This window comes from Chelonia mydas, chromosome 25 (assembly GCF_015237465.2).
Source record: "Chelonia mydas isolate rCheMyd1 chromosome 25, rCheMyd1.pri.v2, whole genome shotgun sequence".
NCBI lineage: Eukaryota > Metazoa > Chordata > Testudines > Cheloniidae > Chelonia > Chelonia mydas.
In genome coordinates this window covers 13235358-13253222 of record NC_057858.1, presented here as the reverse complement: position 1 = coordinate 13253222, position 17865 = coordinate 13235358, and the positions used below count along the sequence as shown (strand labels likewise).

The 17865-nt window shown below is 60.2% G+C and overlaps 1 protein-coding gene across 1 annotated transcript; it reads right to left on the bottom strand.

Moving 5' to 3' along the window:
- Positions 1 to 1008: 1008 nt before the first annotated feature.
- Positions 1009 to 14512, bottom strand: GTPBP3 (GTP binding protein 3, mitochondrial). The gene is made up of 9 exons (XM_027834401.3): positions 14253 to 14512; positions 13163 to 13401; positions 8304 to 8390; positions 7690 to 7892; positions 6753 to 6825; positions 5533 to 5676; positions 4334 to 4499; positions 2784 to 3074; positions 1009 to 1601 (listed from the first exon to the last, which is right to left on the bottom strand). Exons 1-9 carry the CDS (start codon positions 14315 to 14317, stop codon positions 1370 to 1372), a joined length of 1500 nt encoding a protein of 499 aa, XP_027690202.2. The 5' UTR covers positions 14318 to 14512; the 3' UTR covers positions 1009 to 1369.
- Between the last annotated feature and the right edge of the window lie 3353 nt (positions 14513 to 17865).

Here is a 17865-nt window from a genome sequence, read left to right as displayed (position 1 = left end):
GCTTGAGGGCCTTGTTTACTCTCCTCCTCTGGAAGCAGAGCCGGCTCGCCCAGGTGACCCCTGCTCCGGAGACGCCCCCCTGGAAGACAGGCAGGGAGGAGCCACCACAGACAGGCTCCCTCACCCCCTTGGCACCCTCCACACTCAGGAGGTGCCCCCAAATATAATCCCCACAAGGGGAGGGGTGCTGCCCCCCACTCCTGGGCAGGTTAGAGCCTAGGGTTGCTGCTTTTGCCAGCCCTGCCTGTAGAGAAATGGCCTAACCTTGCTCTGCGGCACCCCCAGCTGGTTAGTCTAGGAACAGCACTGGCAGGCTCCTGGCCCAGCCTGGGCCCTGGCAGCAGGGGAGAAACGTGCATCCATGGCAGGAGCAGAACCTGCATGGCCCCAGAACCATCTCCTGGCGAACCCACTGCGCCAGGGCACCCAACGCCCGGCTGCTCCCTAGCTGCTGAGGTTTGTGACCAGAGCCGGCGGCTCGAGGGGCTGGACGCCTGGGTTCCATTCCTGGCTCTGCCCCAACTCATGGACAAGCCCAGGCAGCTCCAGCACCCCAAGGCGCTACCCACCCCTCACTCCATCAGCAGCGCTAGGCGAAAACCCTCCCAGCACACCCCTCCCCGCCGCCTTGTAGCAGCCAGGCCCTGTACAGCTTCGAGCACACGGCTGGCTCTGAATGGAGAGACTCCCTCCCCCGTGACTCAGTTTCCCCCCTGTAAAGTGCGGCTGCCGGGGCTGGGAGGCTGAATTCATTTGTGTGAGCAAAGTGTTCTCAGACACTGGCAAAGGATCATTGACCCTCCATGTTAAAGGGAGCACCCCCCCAACCCCAGCCAGCCTCCCCACCCAGCTGGTAAGGCTGTACAGGTATATGCATAGTCCCGTCTCCCCCCCAGCAGGACGATCTCCCCTTGCCTCCCCAGGACCCGATGGTCACAGCGCAATGGGAGGTTGGGCACCTCCATGGGCCTCATGCTGGTGGGAGGAAAGAACAAATCACAGGGCAGGGAAGGGGACCAGGGGGTTTAATAAACACAACCTGGGGGGCAGACAGCCCCGAGAATCAGGTGCAGGTGCGGGAGGGGGCTGTCCTCTGCCTTCTGTGCCCCCAGCACACCCAGCTGTGCCGCTGCCCCTCAGTCCTGACCCCCAGCCTCCTGGGCTCCCCCCTGAGACCTCTGCCATTGCCCCTCAGTCCCAATCATCAGCTTCTCCAGCCCCGAGGACAATTGCTGTGGGAGCTAAGCTCAGACTGGCAACCTCATCGCTGCCGAAGCGGATCGCAGACCCAGCTCCTCCCGCGCCCGGCGTCTCTCAGTTGAAATATCCCCTCGCTCTTCGCACAACGCCGCGCGGGCGCCCCGGCCCCTCACTTCCCAACACAGAAGTCCCTGAAGACGATATCCAGGATCTCCTCGGCGCTGACTTGGCCCGTGATCTTCCCCAGGTGCCTGCGGGCCAGCCGCAGCTCCTCGGCTGCCAGCACCAGATCCAGGGACTTGTAGCCGTGGTACCGGCCCAGCGAGCCAAGGCAGCTGGTGAGGTGGAGGCGGTGCCGTGCCTGCGTGAGGCTCGGGGAGCCGGCCAGAGGGTCGCCACACCTGGCAGATGAAAGGAGGGGTCACACCCGTAGCCCAGCTCACTTAGGAGACCAAAGAGAAGCTTCGGGCAGGTGGTGGCACTGCTGCTCTCTGCATCGCTGTGTGTCATAAACCCTGTACCGCTCGCAGCTGATGGCGATTCTCCTCTAGCTCCTAATCCCGCTGCCACCGGAGCGGAGCCCTAGGGCATCACCAACCTCAGACACTATGTGCATGGGGCCGGTCTTCCTTTGCTGTGGACTGGCAGCAAGGAAACTCCCTGTGGAGGATCCACTCCCATCACCCAAGGTGTTAAAGGCACCGTGAATGAGCCAAGGTGCCTTAACAGCTCCATTTCCAACCCTCGCAAAGCCACTCCCCCCCCCGAGCTGGGACGAGGGCACAGAGCAAGGCTGAGGTCCAGCTTCGCCGGTGGGAACCCCTGGAAAGTGGAGGCCTCTCAAACCTCTCGCCAGTTCTAGCTATTCTGGGTGTATTCCACACATCCAACCCGCTAAGCAGTTCCGTGATCTGAAGGAGGCCGTGCTGTCGAGTGGACGGAGCACTGGGCTGGGGCTCGGGGAGCTGGGTTCTATTCCCAGTTCTCCCATTGCCTGCTGAGTGACTGCACGTGCGTCTCATCCCTCTGTGCCTCAGTTTCCCCTCCCAGCCTTTATCTATTCAGGCTGGGAGCTCCGTAGGGCAGGGCCTCTCTCTGTGCAGTGCCTGGCACAGCGGGGCCCTGATCACACCTGTGGCTTCCAGGTGTTACTGGGACACTGATAACAGACAGCCACAGTATGCGTTCGGGCCTTGCCCCCCGCGGGGAACGAGGCCCCGCTGGGCTGCGAGCCGTGTGGACACGGACGGGATGAAGCTCAGCCGCTGGCTCTGAAAGGCTCCGGTGGTTAGAGCCAAGCCAGCAGCTGAGTTAACACCCCAGAGAGTCTGCAGCATCTTCCCCGAATTCCAATGTCAACAGATCCCCTCAGCCCCACTCCCCGCCCCAGACAGCGCCCCCTGCTGCCAGGGGGCATCACCGAGTTCTCTGTCACAGCAGTCGCCTGGGACAAACCTGGAGCCCAGCCCATGAGATGCCTCCCCACCCCCAAGGCCTGGCCTAGCTTGTCCCACCCACCCCTGCCCCTCATATCACACATGCAACCCCACCCCGCCCCTCAATCCCGACCCCTGGGAACTCACATCTGCTCCAGCTGTGTCCCCAGCAGGCTCAGGAGGCTGTCCACGCCCTCTCCGGTCTTGCAGGAGAGCAGGCAGGCGGGGGGCAGCGCCCCCTCCCCACAGGCTCCCAGCAGGGCCCCCCCACGCCCCTCCTCCAGCAGGTCAGCCTTGTTCAGAACCAGGATGCAGGGTGCCCGCTGGGCCGGTGGTCCGGGTGGCAGGACGGCTCGCAGGGCATCAGCAAAGCGCCCGGGCTCCGGATCAACGTCCACGGCGGCCAGCACGGCCAGCACCACGTCCGCTCGCTGCAGCCTGCGGGGGAGAAGGGCCATGACACTGGCCACCGAGACACACCCCCCCTCCCATGCACACCCTGGGAGTGCTGCCCGCTGAAGAGCGGGTGCTTGCTCCGAATGGATGGCAAACATGGGGTTAATGGTACCAAGCGGGCACTGAGCATGACTCCAGCCTGCCCCGTCACTGTGCCTGCCCCACACCCGGAAAGGGACATGACCCTGCCCCCCCATCACAGCCCCCGTGAGCAGGTCTCGGAATCTGCCCCACAGTCAGTGCCCTCCCACCAGGGAGCCTGAATGCACGGGACAGAGAGAGGCCCAAGCCGCACGCCCTTTGCCAGGGGGCACTGATGATGTCTCGGGTGGGGCCGGGATGGGCCTGGCTCACGGGAAGGATCCGGCTGTTTGTTTAGCGCCTGCCTGACACCCCGCAGGCCACGGCCAGAGAGGGCCAGCCCCATGCATCCGGCCCCCAGGGACCCGCCGGCCCGGGACAGCCAGCAAGCAGGGGCTTCCCAAGGGGAGGGGTTGTTTGGCAGGCTGGCTGCCCGGCAGCGGCTGGGAGAGGAGCCTGCATCTGGGCTGTGGGTCACTGAGATGTCAGCTCAGCAGAGCAACACGGACCTTACAGCTAAACGGGAAATCACTGCCGCTCAGCCCTGCTGGCGCCCCCCCGTTCCGACCCGCAGCCCCCTGCTCTCCCAGCCCCCTGCTCTCCCAGCCCTGCCAGCGCCCCTCAATCCCGACCCGCAGCCCCCTGCTCTCCCAGCCCCCTGCTCTCCCAGCCCTGCCGGCGCCCCTCAAACCCGACCCACAGCCCCTGCTCTCCCAGCCCCCTGCTCTCCCAGCCCTGCCGGCGCCCCTCAAACCCGACCCACAGCCCCTGCTCTCCCAGCCCTGCCGGTTCCCCTTAATCCTGACCTACAGCCCCCTGCTCTCCCAGCCCCCTGCTATCCCAGGCCTGCCGGCACCCCTAAATCCCGACCCACAGCCCCCTGTTCTCCCAGCCCTGCCAGTGCCCTTCAGTCCTGACCCGCAGCCCCCTGCCTGCCGGTGCCCCTCAGTCCTGACCCACAGCCCCCTGCCTGCCGGTGTCCCTCAGTCCCGACCCGCAGCCCCCTGGTCTCCCAGCCCTGCCGATGCCCCTCAGTCCTGACCCACAGCGCCCCGCTATTCCTGTTTCTCAGAGCAAAGCCGCTGTGAGGCACAGGACAGGGCCACGAGGAAAGGCTTCCGGCTGCCTTTTCACCCGCCCCCAGCCAACACCTGCCTCACCTCTCCCGAGCTCGGTTCACACCCTCCCGCTCAACGATGTCCTGGGTCTCCCGCAGCCCGGCCGTGTCACTCAGCACCACGGGGTAACCACCAATGTTCAGTGCCGACTCCACCACGTCCCGCGTCGTTCCCGCAACGGGGGACACGATGGCCGCAGGCCTCTGGCCTAGACAGAGAGAGCGAGGGGAGAGCGGGGCAGTTACGCGGGAGTTCAGGGACCACGCTGGGAACAATCGGTGGGGAGGCCTGTTGCTAGGAGTGAGACTGGAAGGAGGAGCCCTCAGCACAGGGGTGCCCCCCCCCCAGACACACCTTCCCTGGCCCCGAGATCTGGCAAGGCCTGGGCCCCCCACCTCTCCCAGGGCCCTCGCCAGGGGCTGCTCTGTGAAGAGTCATCCCATGAATCCAAAGGATCCCCACCTTGTACGCCCCGAGCCTGGGCCTAGCCTTCCCCTCCCTCAACAGGGCACCCTCTGTACGGCCACCTCCCCCCATGGAACAGGGGCCAGAGGCATCTTGTGGCCGTCAGGGCCCGTAACTGGCGAGGCCAGGGGCCCAAAGGGACAGCTGCAGACATGTGGGGAGGCCAGACCCAGCAGCTCCCCCCCCTGAGTCTAACCCATACAGGGGGAGCACCCCCACCCCCCCGACACCAGTACGAGGCCACTAGTCCTTCATGCTGTCGCCGGGGGGAAGGCGGCCGCGTCACCCCCTTGCACCTCCTGGGGCCCTGCTGCGCTGCCAAAGCCAACCCATTCAGCCGGGGCCCGGCAGCCCCTGGTTACACAAAAATAATGAGCAAGAGACTCCCTGCCCCATGACAGCACCCGGCCCAGCGGGGACTCGTGCTGCCATCTAGTGGGCACTGGGGAGCTTTCCCGCACGTTTCCTAACCCCGGGGAAATCGGGACGGTTTCTCATTAGCAATAACAAGCGACTCGCAAGCCCAGATAAGTAGGTGGAGTCCCCACCCCGGGGGCTCGTGCCCTGATCCAGAGCCTCACCCCGACCCTGTCCCATCGCAGCCACTCATCCAGCCACATGCTACCAGTGCAGGCCTCGAGCCTGGGCCCTTGTCCTTGGCTGTCCAGCCAGCGCCTAACCCCACACGGGACTGAACCATCCTCTGGGGTGCGCAAGGCACCGAACGACTGGGGACACCAAGAGCTGCAGATGGAGGTTCACCTGCCCCGACTCACACAGGAGGTTAAGCAGGCTGCTCTTGCCAGCGTTGGTGGGGCCGGCGATCACCACGTGAACTCCTCCGCGCAGCCGCTCCCCGCGCCGCCCGTCCTGCAGGTGTCCGCTCACCTCCTCCTGCAGCGTCTGCACGGCAGCATCCACTGAGACCGGGGCACCGGGTCAGCACCCCAAGAGCAGGGAGGAGAGGAAGGAACAAAAAAAGCAAAGTGAAATGAAATGAAAACACAGCACAGATGAAGGGACCCCAGCAATGCACTGAGGCCCCAATCTGGCAGTCAGGCCCGCACAGGGGACAGCTGCCTGGGCAGGCTGTTATCATTTCATGCATTACGGTAGCACCTAAAGAAAGACCCCGCCCAAGAGCGGGGCCCCACTGAGCCAGGCGAACCTCGCCAGAGAGCGGGGCCCCCTCCTGCAGACACAATCTCTGCCCCACAAAGCACTCAGTCTGGAGGGACAAAGGGAGGACCGTCACCCCCCCCCACACACACACACACAGCATAAATGGAAAAGGAGACCCAGGATAGATTAAGTGACTTGCCCCAGGCCACACAGGGAGTCTGTGGCAGAGCTAGGACTTGAATCAGACCAGTCCCAATCCAGTGCCACAACCAGAGCAGCGCTTCAATCGACCACCAGTTCGAGGGCTCAGGATTTAGATTTTGGTATGAAATCAAGGGGAGTTCACCAAACTAAACAGGAACCCAGGGTATTTTTCCAGAGTTCCAATTAAAACAGGCTCCCTCCCCAGTATTTAAATTCTTTCCCCTGCTGTCATGGAAACTGGGCCACAGCTGCTGTGTGGTGCCCTGTGAAACTGACCCTGGACAGGATGAAACTGACCCCTGGCCAGCAGAAGGGTCGGGCACCTTTCGCCCCAGTCTGCCCTGTGGCACAGAACAGGGCCATGACTGGATCATGGCACAGCCTGTGTCGAACCAACGAACCAGATGGCAGCAGAGGAAATTCAGATTTCCAAGAAGCCTTTGCAATTTAACGCTCCAGGGCGTCGCAGACAGAGATCTGCAGGGTCCTAGAAGTCACGGCCCCAGGTCACTGCTGTCCGGACCCATGTCATCATTCACACCAGCCCAACCGAGCGGGGAACGCTGCCACGGCAGCATCTTGCCCCTGCTTCGCCCTGGCGCAAGGGACAGAGCAAGGTGCAAGGCACGGGCGGACGATGACCCTTTAAAGGCAGGTCAGCACCACTCACCTTGAGCCAGCACCCCCTCCTCTAGATTGTCATCTTCGCTGAAGTCGATAAAGGCTTCTACATGGGCCAGAGCCTAAGGGGTGGAAAGGGGGACAGCACGTCGCGAATTACAGCCCCGATCCTGCCGTCAGGTCAGACTCCCGCACCCAGGCTGAGCCTCACCTGGCTCCAACGGCAGGATTTGGGGTCTATCTTTGCTCCCCCAGGGCCCCTCCATGTTCAGCAGCGACCAGCAAACCTGAGCTCAACAGCCAGAGCCCAGGGACCCTTCTCCGGCTCCCGCAGGTGTCTTAACCTCCTGGGGTGCAGGGGTCTCTTACACCAGGCCAGCTACTTCAGTGACCTGTGAAAGCCGCTAACGCCTCGCCCTTAGCTAGCGCTTCCCTCCTGGGAGCTCAAAGCAGGGTCAGCACTAGAGCTGGGGACACGGAGACCCAGAGAGAAGACGCCACTCGCCCAAAGCCACCGACGGAAGCGGGGTCAGAGCGGGGAGCGGAAGCCAGGACTCCCCAGCCCGCTCCTCAGACACCCCATCGGGAAGCCTTTCACATTACCCCTTGCACTGCGGAGTTCTGGCCTCCCAGAAAATGCCCCGGGCGGGCACAGGGTGGGCGTATTCAGATTCTAACCGTGTCTGCGGATGGAGTCAAATGCTGCCAAACGCAGCCCTTGGGAACATGGGTAATACCGCTTGGTGCAAGAATATTTAACCCCTCTGTGCCCACGGAGCTCAAAGGAGGGCTGATACCAGCACCCCCATTACAGATGGGAAACCGAGGCCCGGAGGGATGAAGTGACTCAGCCAGAGTCACACGGAGTCAGGGACAAAGCCAGGAGTCCCCCCTTCCAGCCCATGCTCCTAGCCACGCTGCCTCCCTTTGCTCCCAACATGGGCATTCAGGCCCCAGTCAGGGTTTGGGGGAGAGGGGGACCTTGCCTTGGTGAGCTCCTCGCTCCAGCGTTGGTACAGCTGCCCCAGCTCCCCCTCCATCTGCCGCAGCGCCTGCCTCCTCTGGGCCTCCGTCTCGGCGTGGATCAGGTCCCCCAGGCCCTCCACCTCGGTCAGGCCCAGCTTGCCGTTCTGGAAAGCTCGCTTGGTGAACTCGCCGGGGTCAGCTGGGCGCAGGCCGGGCAGGCGCCCTAGAAAAACCACACGCAGCAAACCTGAGCGGGGGCCCCCCCGGGGCATCGCTCCTCATGCAGTCAGGCAGGGCTAGGCAAGCTGCCCCAATTCTAGGAGACAAGAGCTCCCCAGCAGGAGAATCAGTGCCCGCGGGGGCCATATTCTGGGGCCATGCAGGACCCCTGCCCAGCCCCCACTGTCAGTCACAGGCTCCAGGCTGCTCTACCTTATACTCGGGGCACTGAGATACACAGAACAGCCGCAGCACGCTCTGGCCATGCCCCCGATCTGCCCCCGACGCCTGGGTGAGGGCCCCAACGCCAGCTCAACCCAGCCAGGGCTTGCCAGGGGCCGTTTCTCCCCCTCCAAGCCCAGAACGCAACAGGAACAGAAGCGACTGAGAATCCAGGACGGAGAGAGACACTTACCCAAGGCCTGGAGCACGCCGCCCACCACTGCCGGCCCCCCGTGGACGTGCAGCTCGGAGCAGTCCTCCCCGGTGAAACTGTGGGGCCCTGCAGAGCACAGAGCCCATCAGAGACTGCGTTCCCCGGGGACAGGGATAGGGCATTAGGAACCACTCTTTCACGCGGAGGGTGGTGAAGCCCTGGCATGGGTCCCCTAGGGAGGGGGTGGAATCTCCAGCCTAAGAGGTTTTTAAGGCCTGGCTTGACAAAGCCCTGGCTGGGATGGTTTAGCTGGGGCTGGTCCTGCTCTGAGCAGGGGGTTGGACTAGATGACCTCCTGAGGTCTCTTCCAACCCTGATCTTCTCTGATTCTCGAACACGTGGCCCTTGGGCGGCGGGGGAGGGGAGGAGCCACCCAACCGGGGTGGGCACGGGATGAAACATTAAAGAAACTCTTTCTGTCTCCGTGCTGGTGCTGTCAGGACGGGACACAGGCCCATCAGCTGTAATGAGGACGACGGGCTCTCGTGCTGCCGGGAAGGGACAGACAGCTGAGACTAAGGACAGCAGAGGAGGAATCAAAAGCTCCATCTGCAGAAAAGAACCAGACAGTGACTAGGAATGGAGAGGGAGGAGGCCTCTCCTGAATGGTGCCTTCACACGGAGCCTCATCTACAGATCGCTTCCCCCCACCCCTAAAAGGCAGCCACCTCTGGCTGGAGCACAGCAGCTTGCCTGACAGCGCCCAGCGATGGTCTGCAACAGTTCAGCAGGGAGCAAAGACGACTCCTCTGGCCAGGGCCTCAGAACAGAGTTAACGGCCCTGCTCTTGCAAAACGCTCCGGGGTATCCCAAGTGCTTCGGGTCTGAGCTTGAGGGGCCAGAGAGCCAAGGGCCCCATGGTGGGGCACTGGAGTCTGTACTGGCAAAGGGAAGAGTCACCCACACCATTCGCTGGTTCCACCCCTGAGGCAAGCAACCAGCCCAACCCTGCCTGGCTTCCTAGCGCAGAGATTATCCCAGCCCCCGGAAATCCAGCCGTGTGTGCCACGCAGGCTCAGCAGCATGGTGCTGTCCCCCTCGGGACGACGGTCTATGGCTGCAGAGGTTGAGCTAAGGCGCCCGAGTTCGTTAGCTCAGACAATAGAGACTGGTTTCAGAGTAGCAGCCATGTTAGTCTGTATTTGCAAAAAGAAAAGGAGGACTTGTGGCACCTTAGAGACTAACCAATTTATTTGAGCATAAGCTTTTGTGAGCTACAGCTCACTTCACTGGATGCATTCAGTGGAAAATACAGTGGGGAGATTTATACATATAGAGAACATGAAACAATGGGTGTTACCATACACACTGTAACGAGAGTGATCACTTAAGGTGAGCTATTACCCGCAGGAGAGTGGGGTGGGGGGAACCTTTTGTAGTGATAATCAAGGTGGGCCATTTCCAGCAGTTGACAAGAACATCTGAGGAACAGTGCGGGGGAGGATTGTTTTACTTTGTGTAATGACCCATCCACTCCCAGTCTCTATTCAAGACTAAGTTAATTGTATCCCGTCTGCAAATTAATTCCAATTCAGCAGTCTCTCGTTGGAGTCTGTTTTTGGAGTTTTTTTGTTGAAGTATTGCAACTTTTAGGTCTGTAATCGAGTGACCAAAGAGATTGAAGTGTTCTCCGACTGGTTTACGAATGTTATAATTCTTGACGTCTGATTTGTGTCCATTTATTCTTTTACGTAGAGACTGTCCAGTTTGGCCAATGTACACGGCAGAGGGGCATTGCTGGCACATGATGGCATATATCACATTGGTGGATGTGCAGGTGAACGAGCCTCTGATAGCGTGGCTGATGTTATTAGGCCCTGTGATGGTGTCCCCTGAATAGATATGTGGGCACAGTTGGCAACGGGCTTTGTTGCAAGGATAGGTTCCTGGGTTAGTGGTTCTGTTGTGTGGTGTGTGGTTGCTGGTGAGTATTTGCTTCAGGTTGGGGGGCTGTCTGTAGGCAAGGACTGGCCTGTCTCCCAAGATCTGTGAGAGTGATGGGTCGTCCTTCAGGATAGGTTGTAGATCCTTGATGATGCGTTGGAAAGGTTTTAGCTGGGGGCTGAAGATGATGGCTAGTGGCGTTCTGTTATTTTCTTTGTTGGGCCTGTCCTGTAGTAGGTAACTTCTGGGTACTCTTCTGGCTCTGTCAATCTGTTTCTTCACTTCAGCAGGTGGGTATTGTAGTTGTAAGAATGCTTGATAGAGATCTTGTAGGTGTTTGTCTCTGTCTGAGGGGTTGGAGCAAATGCGGTTGTATCGTAGAGCTTGGCTGTAGACAATGGATCGTGTGGTGTGATCTGGATGAAAGCTGGAGGCATGTAGGTAGGAATAGCGGTCAGTAGGTTTCCGGTATAGGGTGGTGTTTATGTGACCATCGCTTATTAGCACCGTAGTGTCCAGGAAGTGGATCTCTTGTGTGGACTGGTCCAGGCTGAGGTTGATGGTGGGATGGAAATTGTTGAAATCATGGTGGAATTCCTCAAGGGCTTCTTTTCCATGGGTCCAGATGATGAAGATGTCATCAATATAGCGCAAGTAGAGTAGGGGTGTTAGGGGACGAGAGCTGAGGAAGCGTTGTTCTAAGTCAGCCATAAAAATGTTGGCATGCTGTGGGGCCATGCAGGTACCCATAGCAGTGCCGCTGATTTGAACGTATACATTGTCCCCGAATGTGAAATAGTTATGGGTGATATATGCCATCATGTGCCAGCAATGCCCCTCTGCCATGTACATTGGTCAAACTGGACAGTCTCTACGTAAAAGAATAAATGGACACAAATCAGACGTCAAGAATTATAACATTCAAAAACCAGTAGGAGAACACTTCAATCTCTTTGGTCACTCGATTACAGACCTAAAAGTTGCAATTCTTCAACAAAAAAACTTCAAAAACAGACTCCAACGAGAGACTGCTGAATTGGAATTCATTTGCAAACTGGATACAATTAACTTAGTCTTGAATAGAGACTGGGAGTGGATGGGTCATTACACAAAGTAAAACTATTTCCCCATGTTTATTCCCCCCCGCACGGTTCCTCAGATGTTCTTGTCAACTGATGGAAATGGCCCACCTTGATTATCACTACAAAAGGTTTCCCCCCCGGCCCGCTCTCCTGCGGGTAATAGCTCACCTGAAGTGAGCTGTAGCTCACGAAAGCTTATGCTCAAATAAATTTGTTAGTTTCTAAGGTGCCACAAGTCCTCCTTTTCTTTTTGACAATAGAGACTGGTGCTTGTTTAGCTCAAGAAGTCCCGGGTTCAGTCCCTGCAGCTGCTGCCCCAGCGAGGGGCGCGCGCAGCATCACATGGGAGGGCGGCCACTGAAAGGGGACCCATGGCCAACCCCACAAAGGGGATCGGCTCGTTGGTAATTATGGTATCAGTGGCAGCCGTCCCCAGCCCTCTGATTGCCAAGGAGGTCAAGCCCTGCACGGACTTTACCTGGACTTAGCCGCAGGAAAGAAAGGCTCCCTGCAGCTGGGACTATCTCAACCCTTCAGCGTTTGACAAAGAACCGCTCATGCCTGCTAGGAAACCCTCAGACAACATCCTCTTTGGAATTCTGCCCGGGTGTCCTGTGCTTTCTGGGAGGCTCCGCTCTATAACCCCAGAGGCCACCTGCACCAGGTGTTTACTCCCCACCGAGCTGCGATAACCCAGCCGCTCACTGGCAGCCTCGTGGGACTGGGTGGGGAACAGATGAGGGAGCAAAGATCCTGTTTTCAGACCAAAGTACTCAATAATAGGAAAGCGGAGGTGGGGGGGGAGAGTGGGTACAGCGAATAGGCCGGAGCGTGCAATCCTGTTTGTAAATGCCATAAGAAACCCATAACCTCTCTGGAGCATCATGGAAGCACCAAAAATAGAGCCGGGATCTTCCTGCTCCACAAGCTCTTGAGCTAAAGGAAAACTCCCCATTAGCTGTTCTCGGTATAGGGCTTATGATGCACAGAGCTAAGCAATTCCGATTCCATCGCGCGCACACAGGGCAAGACGCCACCAGAGTTGAGAGAGAGGTTGCAGATTTAGCAGAAAAATGGAAAACCCATCTCACCTGCCACATCTCACAGGCCAGCAAAGGGTGCGAGGCTGCAGGGTGAACATACCCTCCCAGGGCTAGCGTGGCACTGGGGCAGGACAGGCCAGGGGGGCAATGTCTGCTCTGGTATCTAGTGTCTGCACAAAGCCAGGCAGAAAGGGAGGTGCTACCCCACTGCCAAGTGCTACGAGCCTCCATTTCGGGCCCGATCCTGGAATCTCTCTGCTTGCAGAACCCCAGACAAGATCAGTGCAAGATCCACTGGGAGGGTCAAGCCCAGGATGTCATTTGGCAGGAGCTCACCCTTGGGGGAGCGACCGGGAGAGCGGGGACAGTTCTTTAATGACCAGGAGAACACAACTGGGAATCCACCTGGTAGTGGGGTGGGAAGGAGGAGAGATCCCCGTGGGAGAGAGGGGCTGTGAATACACAGGCATGTGCCTACAGGGGGCTGGGCCGGACACCTTGCTGCAGGTTAATGCTGGGAACTGCAGACAGGGGCGAGCGAGCGATCGGATCTAGAAGGGGCTGCAGGAGCACACGCAGCCTGCGCAGGCAAAGCTGACCAGCGGCAGGGGTCCATTTTGGGGGAGCTCCCACCAATGAGCAGTTTCCATCCAGCTACCGAAGGCAGTAAGAGCCAAAGCAACTGTTATGGTTTGCAGCACAGAATCAATATCCCCCGGCGTCTTCACTCCCCATGTGAATCCGAGGTGGGAACTGCCCAAAAGACCCCCGGGGTGCAAGGGCTGGGCACCGCGGCCCTACAGAGCCTGCTGCAGCCTTCAGCTCTAACCTGGGAACCAGATGACCAGGCCCCTGTCCAGAGTCTCCGCGGAGCTGGGGTCAAGGATCCTCCGCAAGGCGACGGCTCTAGGCCGGGGTAGCTCCTGCTGTCCAGTTAGACTCCGCAGGGCTGCCCCGCTGGCGGGGCCGCTGGTCCGGACCACAGCCACGCCGCATTTCCCACGGCCCGAAGACAAGGCGAAGATGGTGTCTCTCTTCCCCGCAGGGCAGTGGAGCCGCTTGACGGCCCTGAAAGCAACCAGAGACAAAGCCCAGAAGTGAGACTGCCCCGAGCGACGGGGACAGGGGCAAGAGAGTCCCAACACCCACATCTGCTCAGTAACCCACGGCTGGATACAGCAGCAAAGAGCCTCTCCTACCCCACGAGCAGCACCATGCCATGGGCCAGGTGCATTGTGGGGTGATCTTAGCACCTTCCGCCGAAGCACCTGGTACCAGCAGCTGCCAGCAGACTCAATGCACCACGGCCAGACCCAGCGCCCTCATGCCGACGCTCCCCACCCCTGCCCTGTCATGCAAGAGGCTGGGATCTTCGCTCGGGCCGGTTCCAGCCACCCATCCAATCCCCCTAGGCTGCAGCAAGGGCTCCTGCCAGGCCAGGGGAAACCGTCGCGGATGCACAAACTGCTCCACCCGGGCAAGCAGATGCCCAGGCACGAGCAAAGGGACTGTTGCTGTTTACTCAGCCAGAGTGAGCGGGGAAATGCCAGGGACTGCAGGCAGGCCCGTGTGCGCCCCTGTATCCGAACCCACCTGGGACGGGACTGCACGGCCCCGACTCACAGACGGCAGCCACCCGGGGCCCCGCAGTTAGGGGACGGCCCCGGCCAGGTCCGCAGAGAGAATCCCCATTAGCGGTTTGCCGCACGGGGTCTCTGACACACCTGAGCAGTTCAGATCCCGGCTACTGGCGGCCCGTGGGCCACAGGCTCCTGACCCCCCGGCACGCAGGGACCCCAGCAATGAGGCAGAGGCCACTGGCTCCAGGTCATGCAGCCAGGGGCAAGCCAGGGCAACGGCAGCCGATGCCACCGGCGGCGGCGGCTGCGCCCCAGGGGCTGACCCCCCCCCCACCGCACCTGAGCGCAGCGCCGGACACGGGGTTCAGCGCCGCAAGTAGCTTCCTCCACGTGCCAGGCCACATGGCCCCCCCGGCAGGGCGCAGCCACAGGGGGAGGGACGTGAGCGAGCCCCCGCCCCCAGCGGCGCCCCCTCCATCCGCCCGACACGCGGGGGGCAGCCGGCACCGCGCCCCGGGGCTCCCGCTCCTGGAGCAAGCGCCGGGAGGCTGCAGAAGCCCCGGGCCGGCCTCTGCCAGCACCTGCCGACGCGCTCGGCAGCCTCCAAGTGTGGGCAAGAGGCCCCGCCTCGGCTGCACACGGATTGGTCAAGACCCAAGAAAGGGGCGGGCCGAGGCTAAGTACCGCCTCCGGGCTGGGTTTTGGGGAGCCGGCTGCCCCCGGGCCTTTCCCTGCCCGCTTGCGAGGGCTGGGGCCCAGGGGAGGGCAGCTGGCTCCCAGCCCTGGGATGAAAAGGCCGGAGCGTCCATCCACTACTTCCCTCTTGCGGTGACAGAATTTCTGGGGTGATGCTAATTTAGCCCCAACACCCGGGATCTCAGCTCTGCGCCGTCGAGTGGGGGCTGGGCCCGGCGTGCATCGGCGTTTGCACCTGCTTGTGCCCTCTGCACGAGGGACTCCGAACTCCCCCGTGCAGAAGGCCAGGAGCCACCTCAGCGGGGAGGCGAAGGCGCAGTGTGGGAGCGTTGGGTGGTCCCTGCCCCTAAATGAAAATACTAGTTTCTGGCGTCGTTTTAAAAACGAACAGACCCTCTAACTGGAGAAAGAAAGAGATCTCCCGTTGATCTCATGTGTTTCGCGGGTGGTGGGGAGTGTTCCCCTGGGAAGAGACAGGAGTGAATTATTTATTGCAGTGAACTGGTAGATCCAGGAAGCTTTCTAGATCATCATATACTGCAAAACAAAATGACCTCATCCACCCGCAGGGCAACCCCACCCTCCTGGATGACTCCCTGTGACTCGGTGGCACTGCCCCAGGATGCAGACACGGCTGCCCCAAAGGGGAAAAGGACACGAGACAGGGCAGGTTGGTGCATGGACTCTGGAGCCAGGTCCTGAGGAGGACTCCTCTCCTCTTAAGGCTTTTTCTAGGCTTAAATTTAAATGTCAGACACTGCTTGGCCCGGAAATCATGTCCCATTGGCTCCCAGGGCCCAGCATCAAGCTGCTCCCTAGCTAGCCCCCCTCCTCACCCCACTAACCATGTCTAATTCCCGCCACCTTCTGCATCCCCCTATTGACCCAGCTGCTCCCCTTTTTCAATCTTTTCTTTCCTTCTTCCTGGGATTAAGGGCAGGAGGTTTATTTAGCGCGAGTCACTGGGTGGAGACGAGAGTTTCTCATTCACCCCTTCCCTTCCGGCCTCCTCTGCTCCACTATCCCGCCTGCTGCCATGGTGGCTGTTCCCGTGGGCCATTCAAACCGCAGTGGGGTGTAGGTGCCCCACCCGCTGCATGGGGCTGGCCAGGTGAGCATGGCTGGGCCAGCCCGGAGCTGGTCAGTTGCGAGGTCAAACAGAGAGGGCAACTCACTGCATGTTGTCCTGCCCTCGGCACAAGAGACGAGATGCCACCATCTAGCCTCGCGAAAGAGGGAAAGCCAGAGACATACCCCACGGGGGCCCCGACCCGAGCTGCATCCGGCAACTAGAGCCAGATGGTCTGACAGCTCCCAGACAGCTCTTGGCAGAGAAGGAGACTCCAGGAGCATGTTATAGGGGCTCCCAGCCTGGCCACCCTGGATCTCCCAAGTCTGGGAGGATCCCACTACCAGCCAGGGCTGCAAATGCCTCGGGAGCTGCGAATCCAAGCGGATTCTCTCCACCGCTCACATCCCCCAAGAGAATAAAGACAGTGGAGTTGGGAAGAAGCCGGGATCTCCGCTAACACTGGGCAAGGCAGAACAGAGACCTGCAGGACAGGACAGAACCCAGCTCTCCCCCTGCAGGGACAACAGTAGTCAGAGCTTGTGTCTGAGCATCAAGGAAGTAGCTGGGACTCCAGAGGTGTCTGGGGTAGGAAGACTGGTCCAGTGGGCACTAAAGTGGGGCTCAAGAACCCAGATTCCTTTTGGGCAAGTCCCCTAGAGGCTGGTGTCAGCATATGCTACAGCTGCGCCACTGTAACCCTACAGTGTAGACGCAGACTAAGTGACAGAAGGGGTTTTTCCGTCACTGTAGGAACTCCACCTGCCCAAGCAGCAGTAGCTAGCTGCGATTAGGTCAATGCAGCTACATCTCACTGGCAGAAAACAGCCAGGGCAACCAGTTTAGGTGTTCAGGGTCCCATGCAACTTAGAGAGCCCCAGAAGGCTCCAAGGTTTGTATTATTAAGGCTGCAGATCTGTCTCAGCCCCAAAAAAAGTCGCAGTTTGCCCACGACTTTTTTCTGCCTTCGTGACTTGCCCCAGAGCACTGCTCCGGTGTCCCGTCAAGTGGCCTGGCACCCTGCACTAGGCATTGCAACTTAGCGTCTGGAGTCACAGCATGGGTCAGGTTTGGTGCCAAACCTGAGTGGGATGGCAACTCCATACACCAGGCTGCAACTTCCAGAGTTAGGGGCCTGGCCCAGTCCTGTGGGGCACAGGAGCCTCTGCTGGGGGCGGTGAGTGCAGGGTTGGCATCCTCTCCCATCCTGCGCCCTGCTCCCCCGGCCTCCCCGCCAAATGGTGACAATTAGAGTTACGGAGCCGCGTGGGGAAGGGTACGGCTGCTGTGGGAGGGGGGCCGCGTGGGGAAGGGTACAGGGCTGCTGTGGGAGGGGGCCACGATCAAACCTGCACTGGGGCCCATCTATCTGTCCCTCGCCACTACTATGGCTCTCAGGGGTGGGACTTGTTAGTACAGACCAGACCGTTATCTCCCCTGCACCTCCATCCCCTAGAGGTTCTGTGGGGACAGATCCGTTAGGGATTGTGAAATGCCTAGAGAGGAAGCAGAGGAGAGAGAGAAAGGGCCATTCATACAGCATTTTCTGCCCCTCCACAGCCAGGGCTGGGGATGTACATTAGCTGGGATCTTTGGGGATTCCTCGGCTATTATCCGGAGCAGCCCCCGTCAGCCTGGCTTTAAAGTGCTGACTCTTGGCTACCACACAGGCACCGATAAAATGGGGATCCACCAGCCCAGAGCACCCCGCTGTGCTCTCCGCTCGCTGCTACACAACGCCCTGGCGCCCGCTGCGGGCTCTGGTGTTGCCTCTCGAAGGCTAGTCGCTCGCCCGCTTGGAAAAGGCGGCCTCCCGCAGCGAGCTGCATGTGTGAACCACGGAATTTATCTCCAGGGTGGCGGTGTGTGGGGGGCAGGAGGTGGAGGAGCTGGACCAGCTGGAGTGGGGGCTGCCTGCCCCCCCAGCCCTAGGACACAGGAGCTGCAGGAGCCCCTGGCCCAGCACAGAGAGGGAGCTCGAGGCCGCGCTGTCCAACTAGGGGCTGGATCTAGTGGTTACGACAAAGGGCTAGGAGCCAGGACGCCTGGGTTCAATTCCTGCCTCTACCTGTACCCGCAGGTGAGACAGTGTCGTGCCTCAGTTTCCCCCTTGATATAAGGTCACTAATGACACTTTCCTACCTCCCAAGGGATCTATTCATTTGCCCTTTGTCCTGTCAGTCCCCA

Excerpts from the sequence above, each read along its gene's own strand:
- GTPBP3 (XM_027834401.3), bottom strand. The coding sequence starts at position 14,317 with ATGTGGCCTGGCACGTGGAGGAAGCTACTTGCGGCGCTGAACCCCGTG. Across the intron at positions 8,391-13,162 it reads CCTGGTCATCTGGTTCCCAG|GGCCCCACAGTTTCACCGGG; the intron begins GTTAGAGCTGAA and ends TGTGCTCTGCAG. Across the intron at positions 7,893-8,303 it reads CGGCGTGCTCCAGGCCTTGG|GGCGCCTGCCCGGCCTGCGC; the intron begins GTAAGTGTCTCT and ends TGGTTTTTCTAG.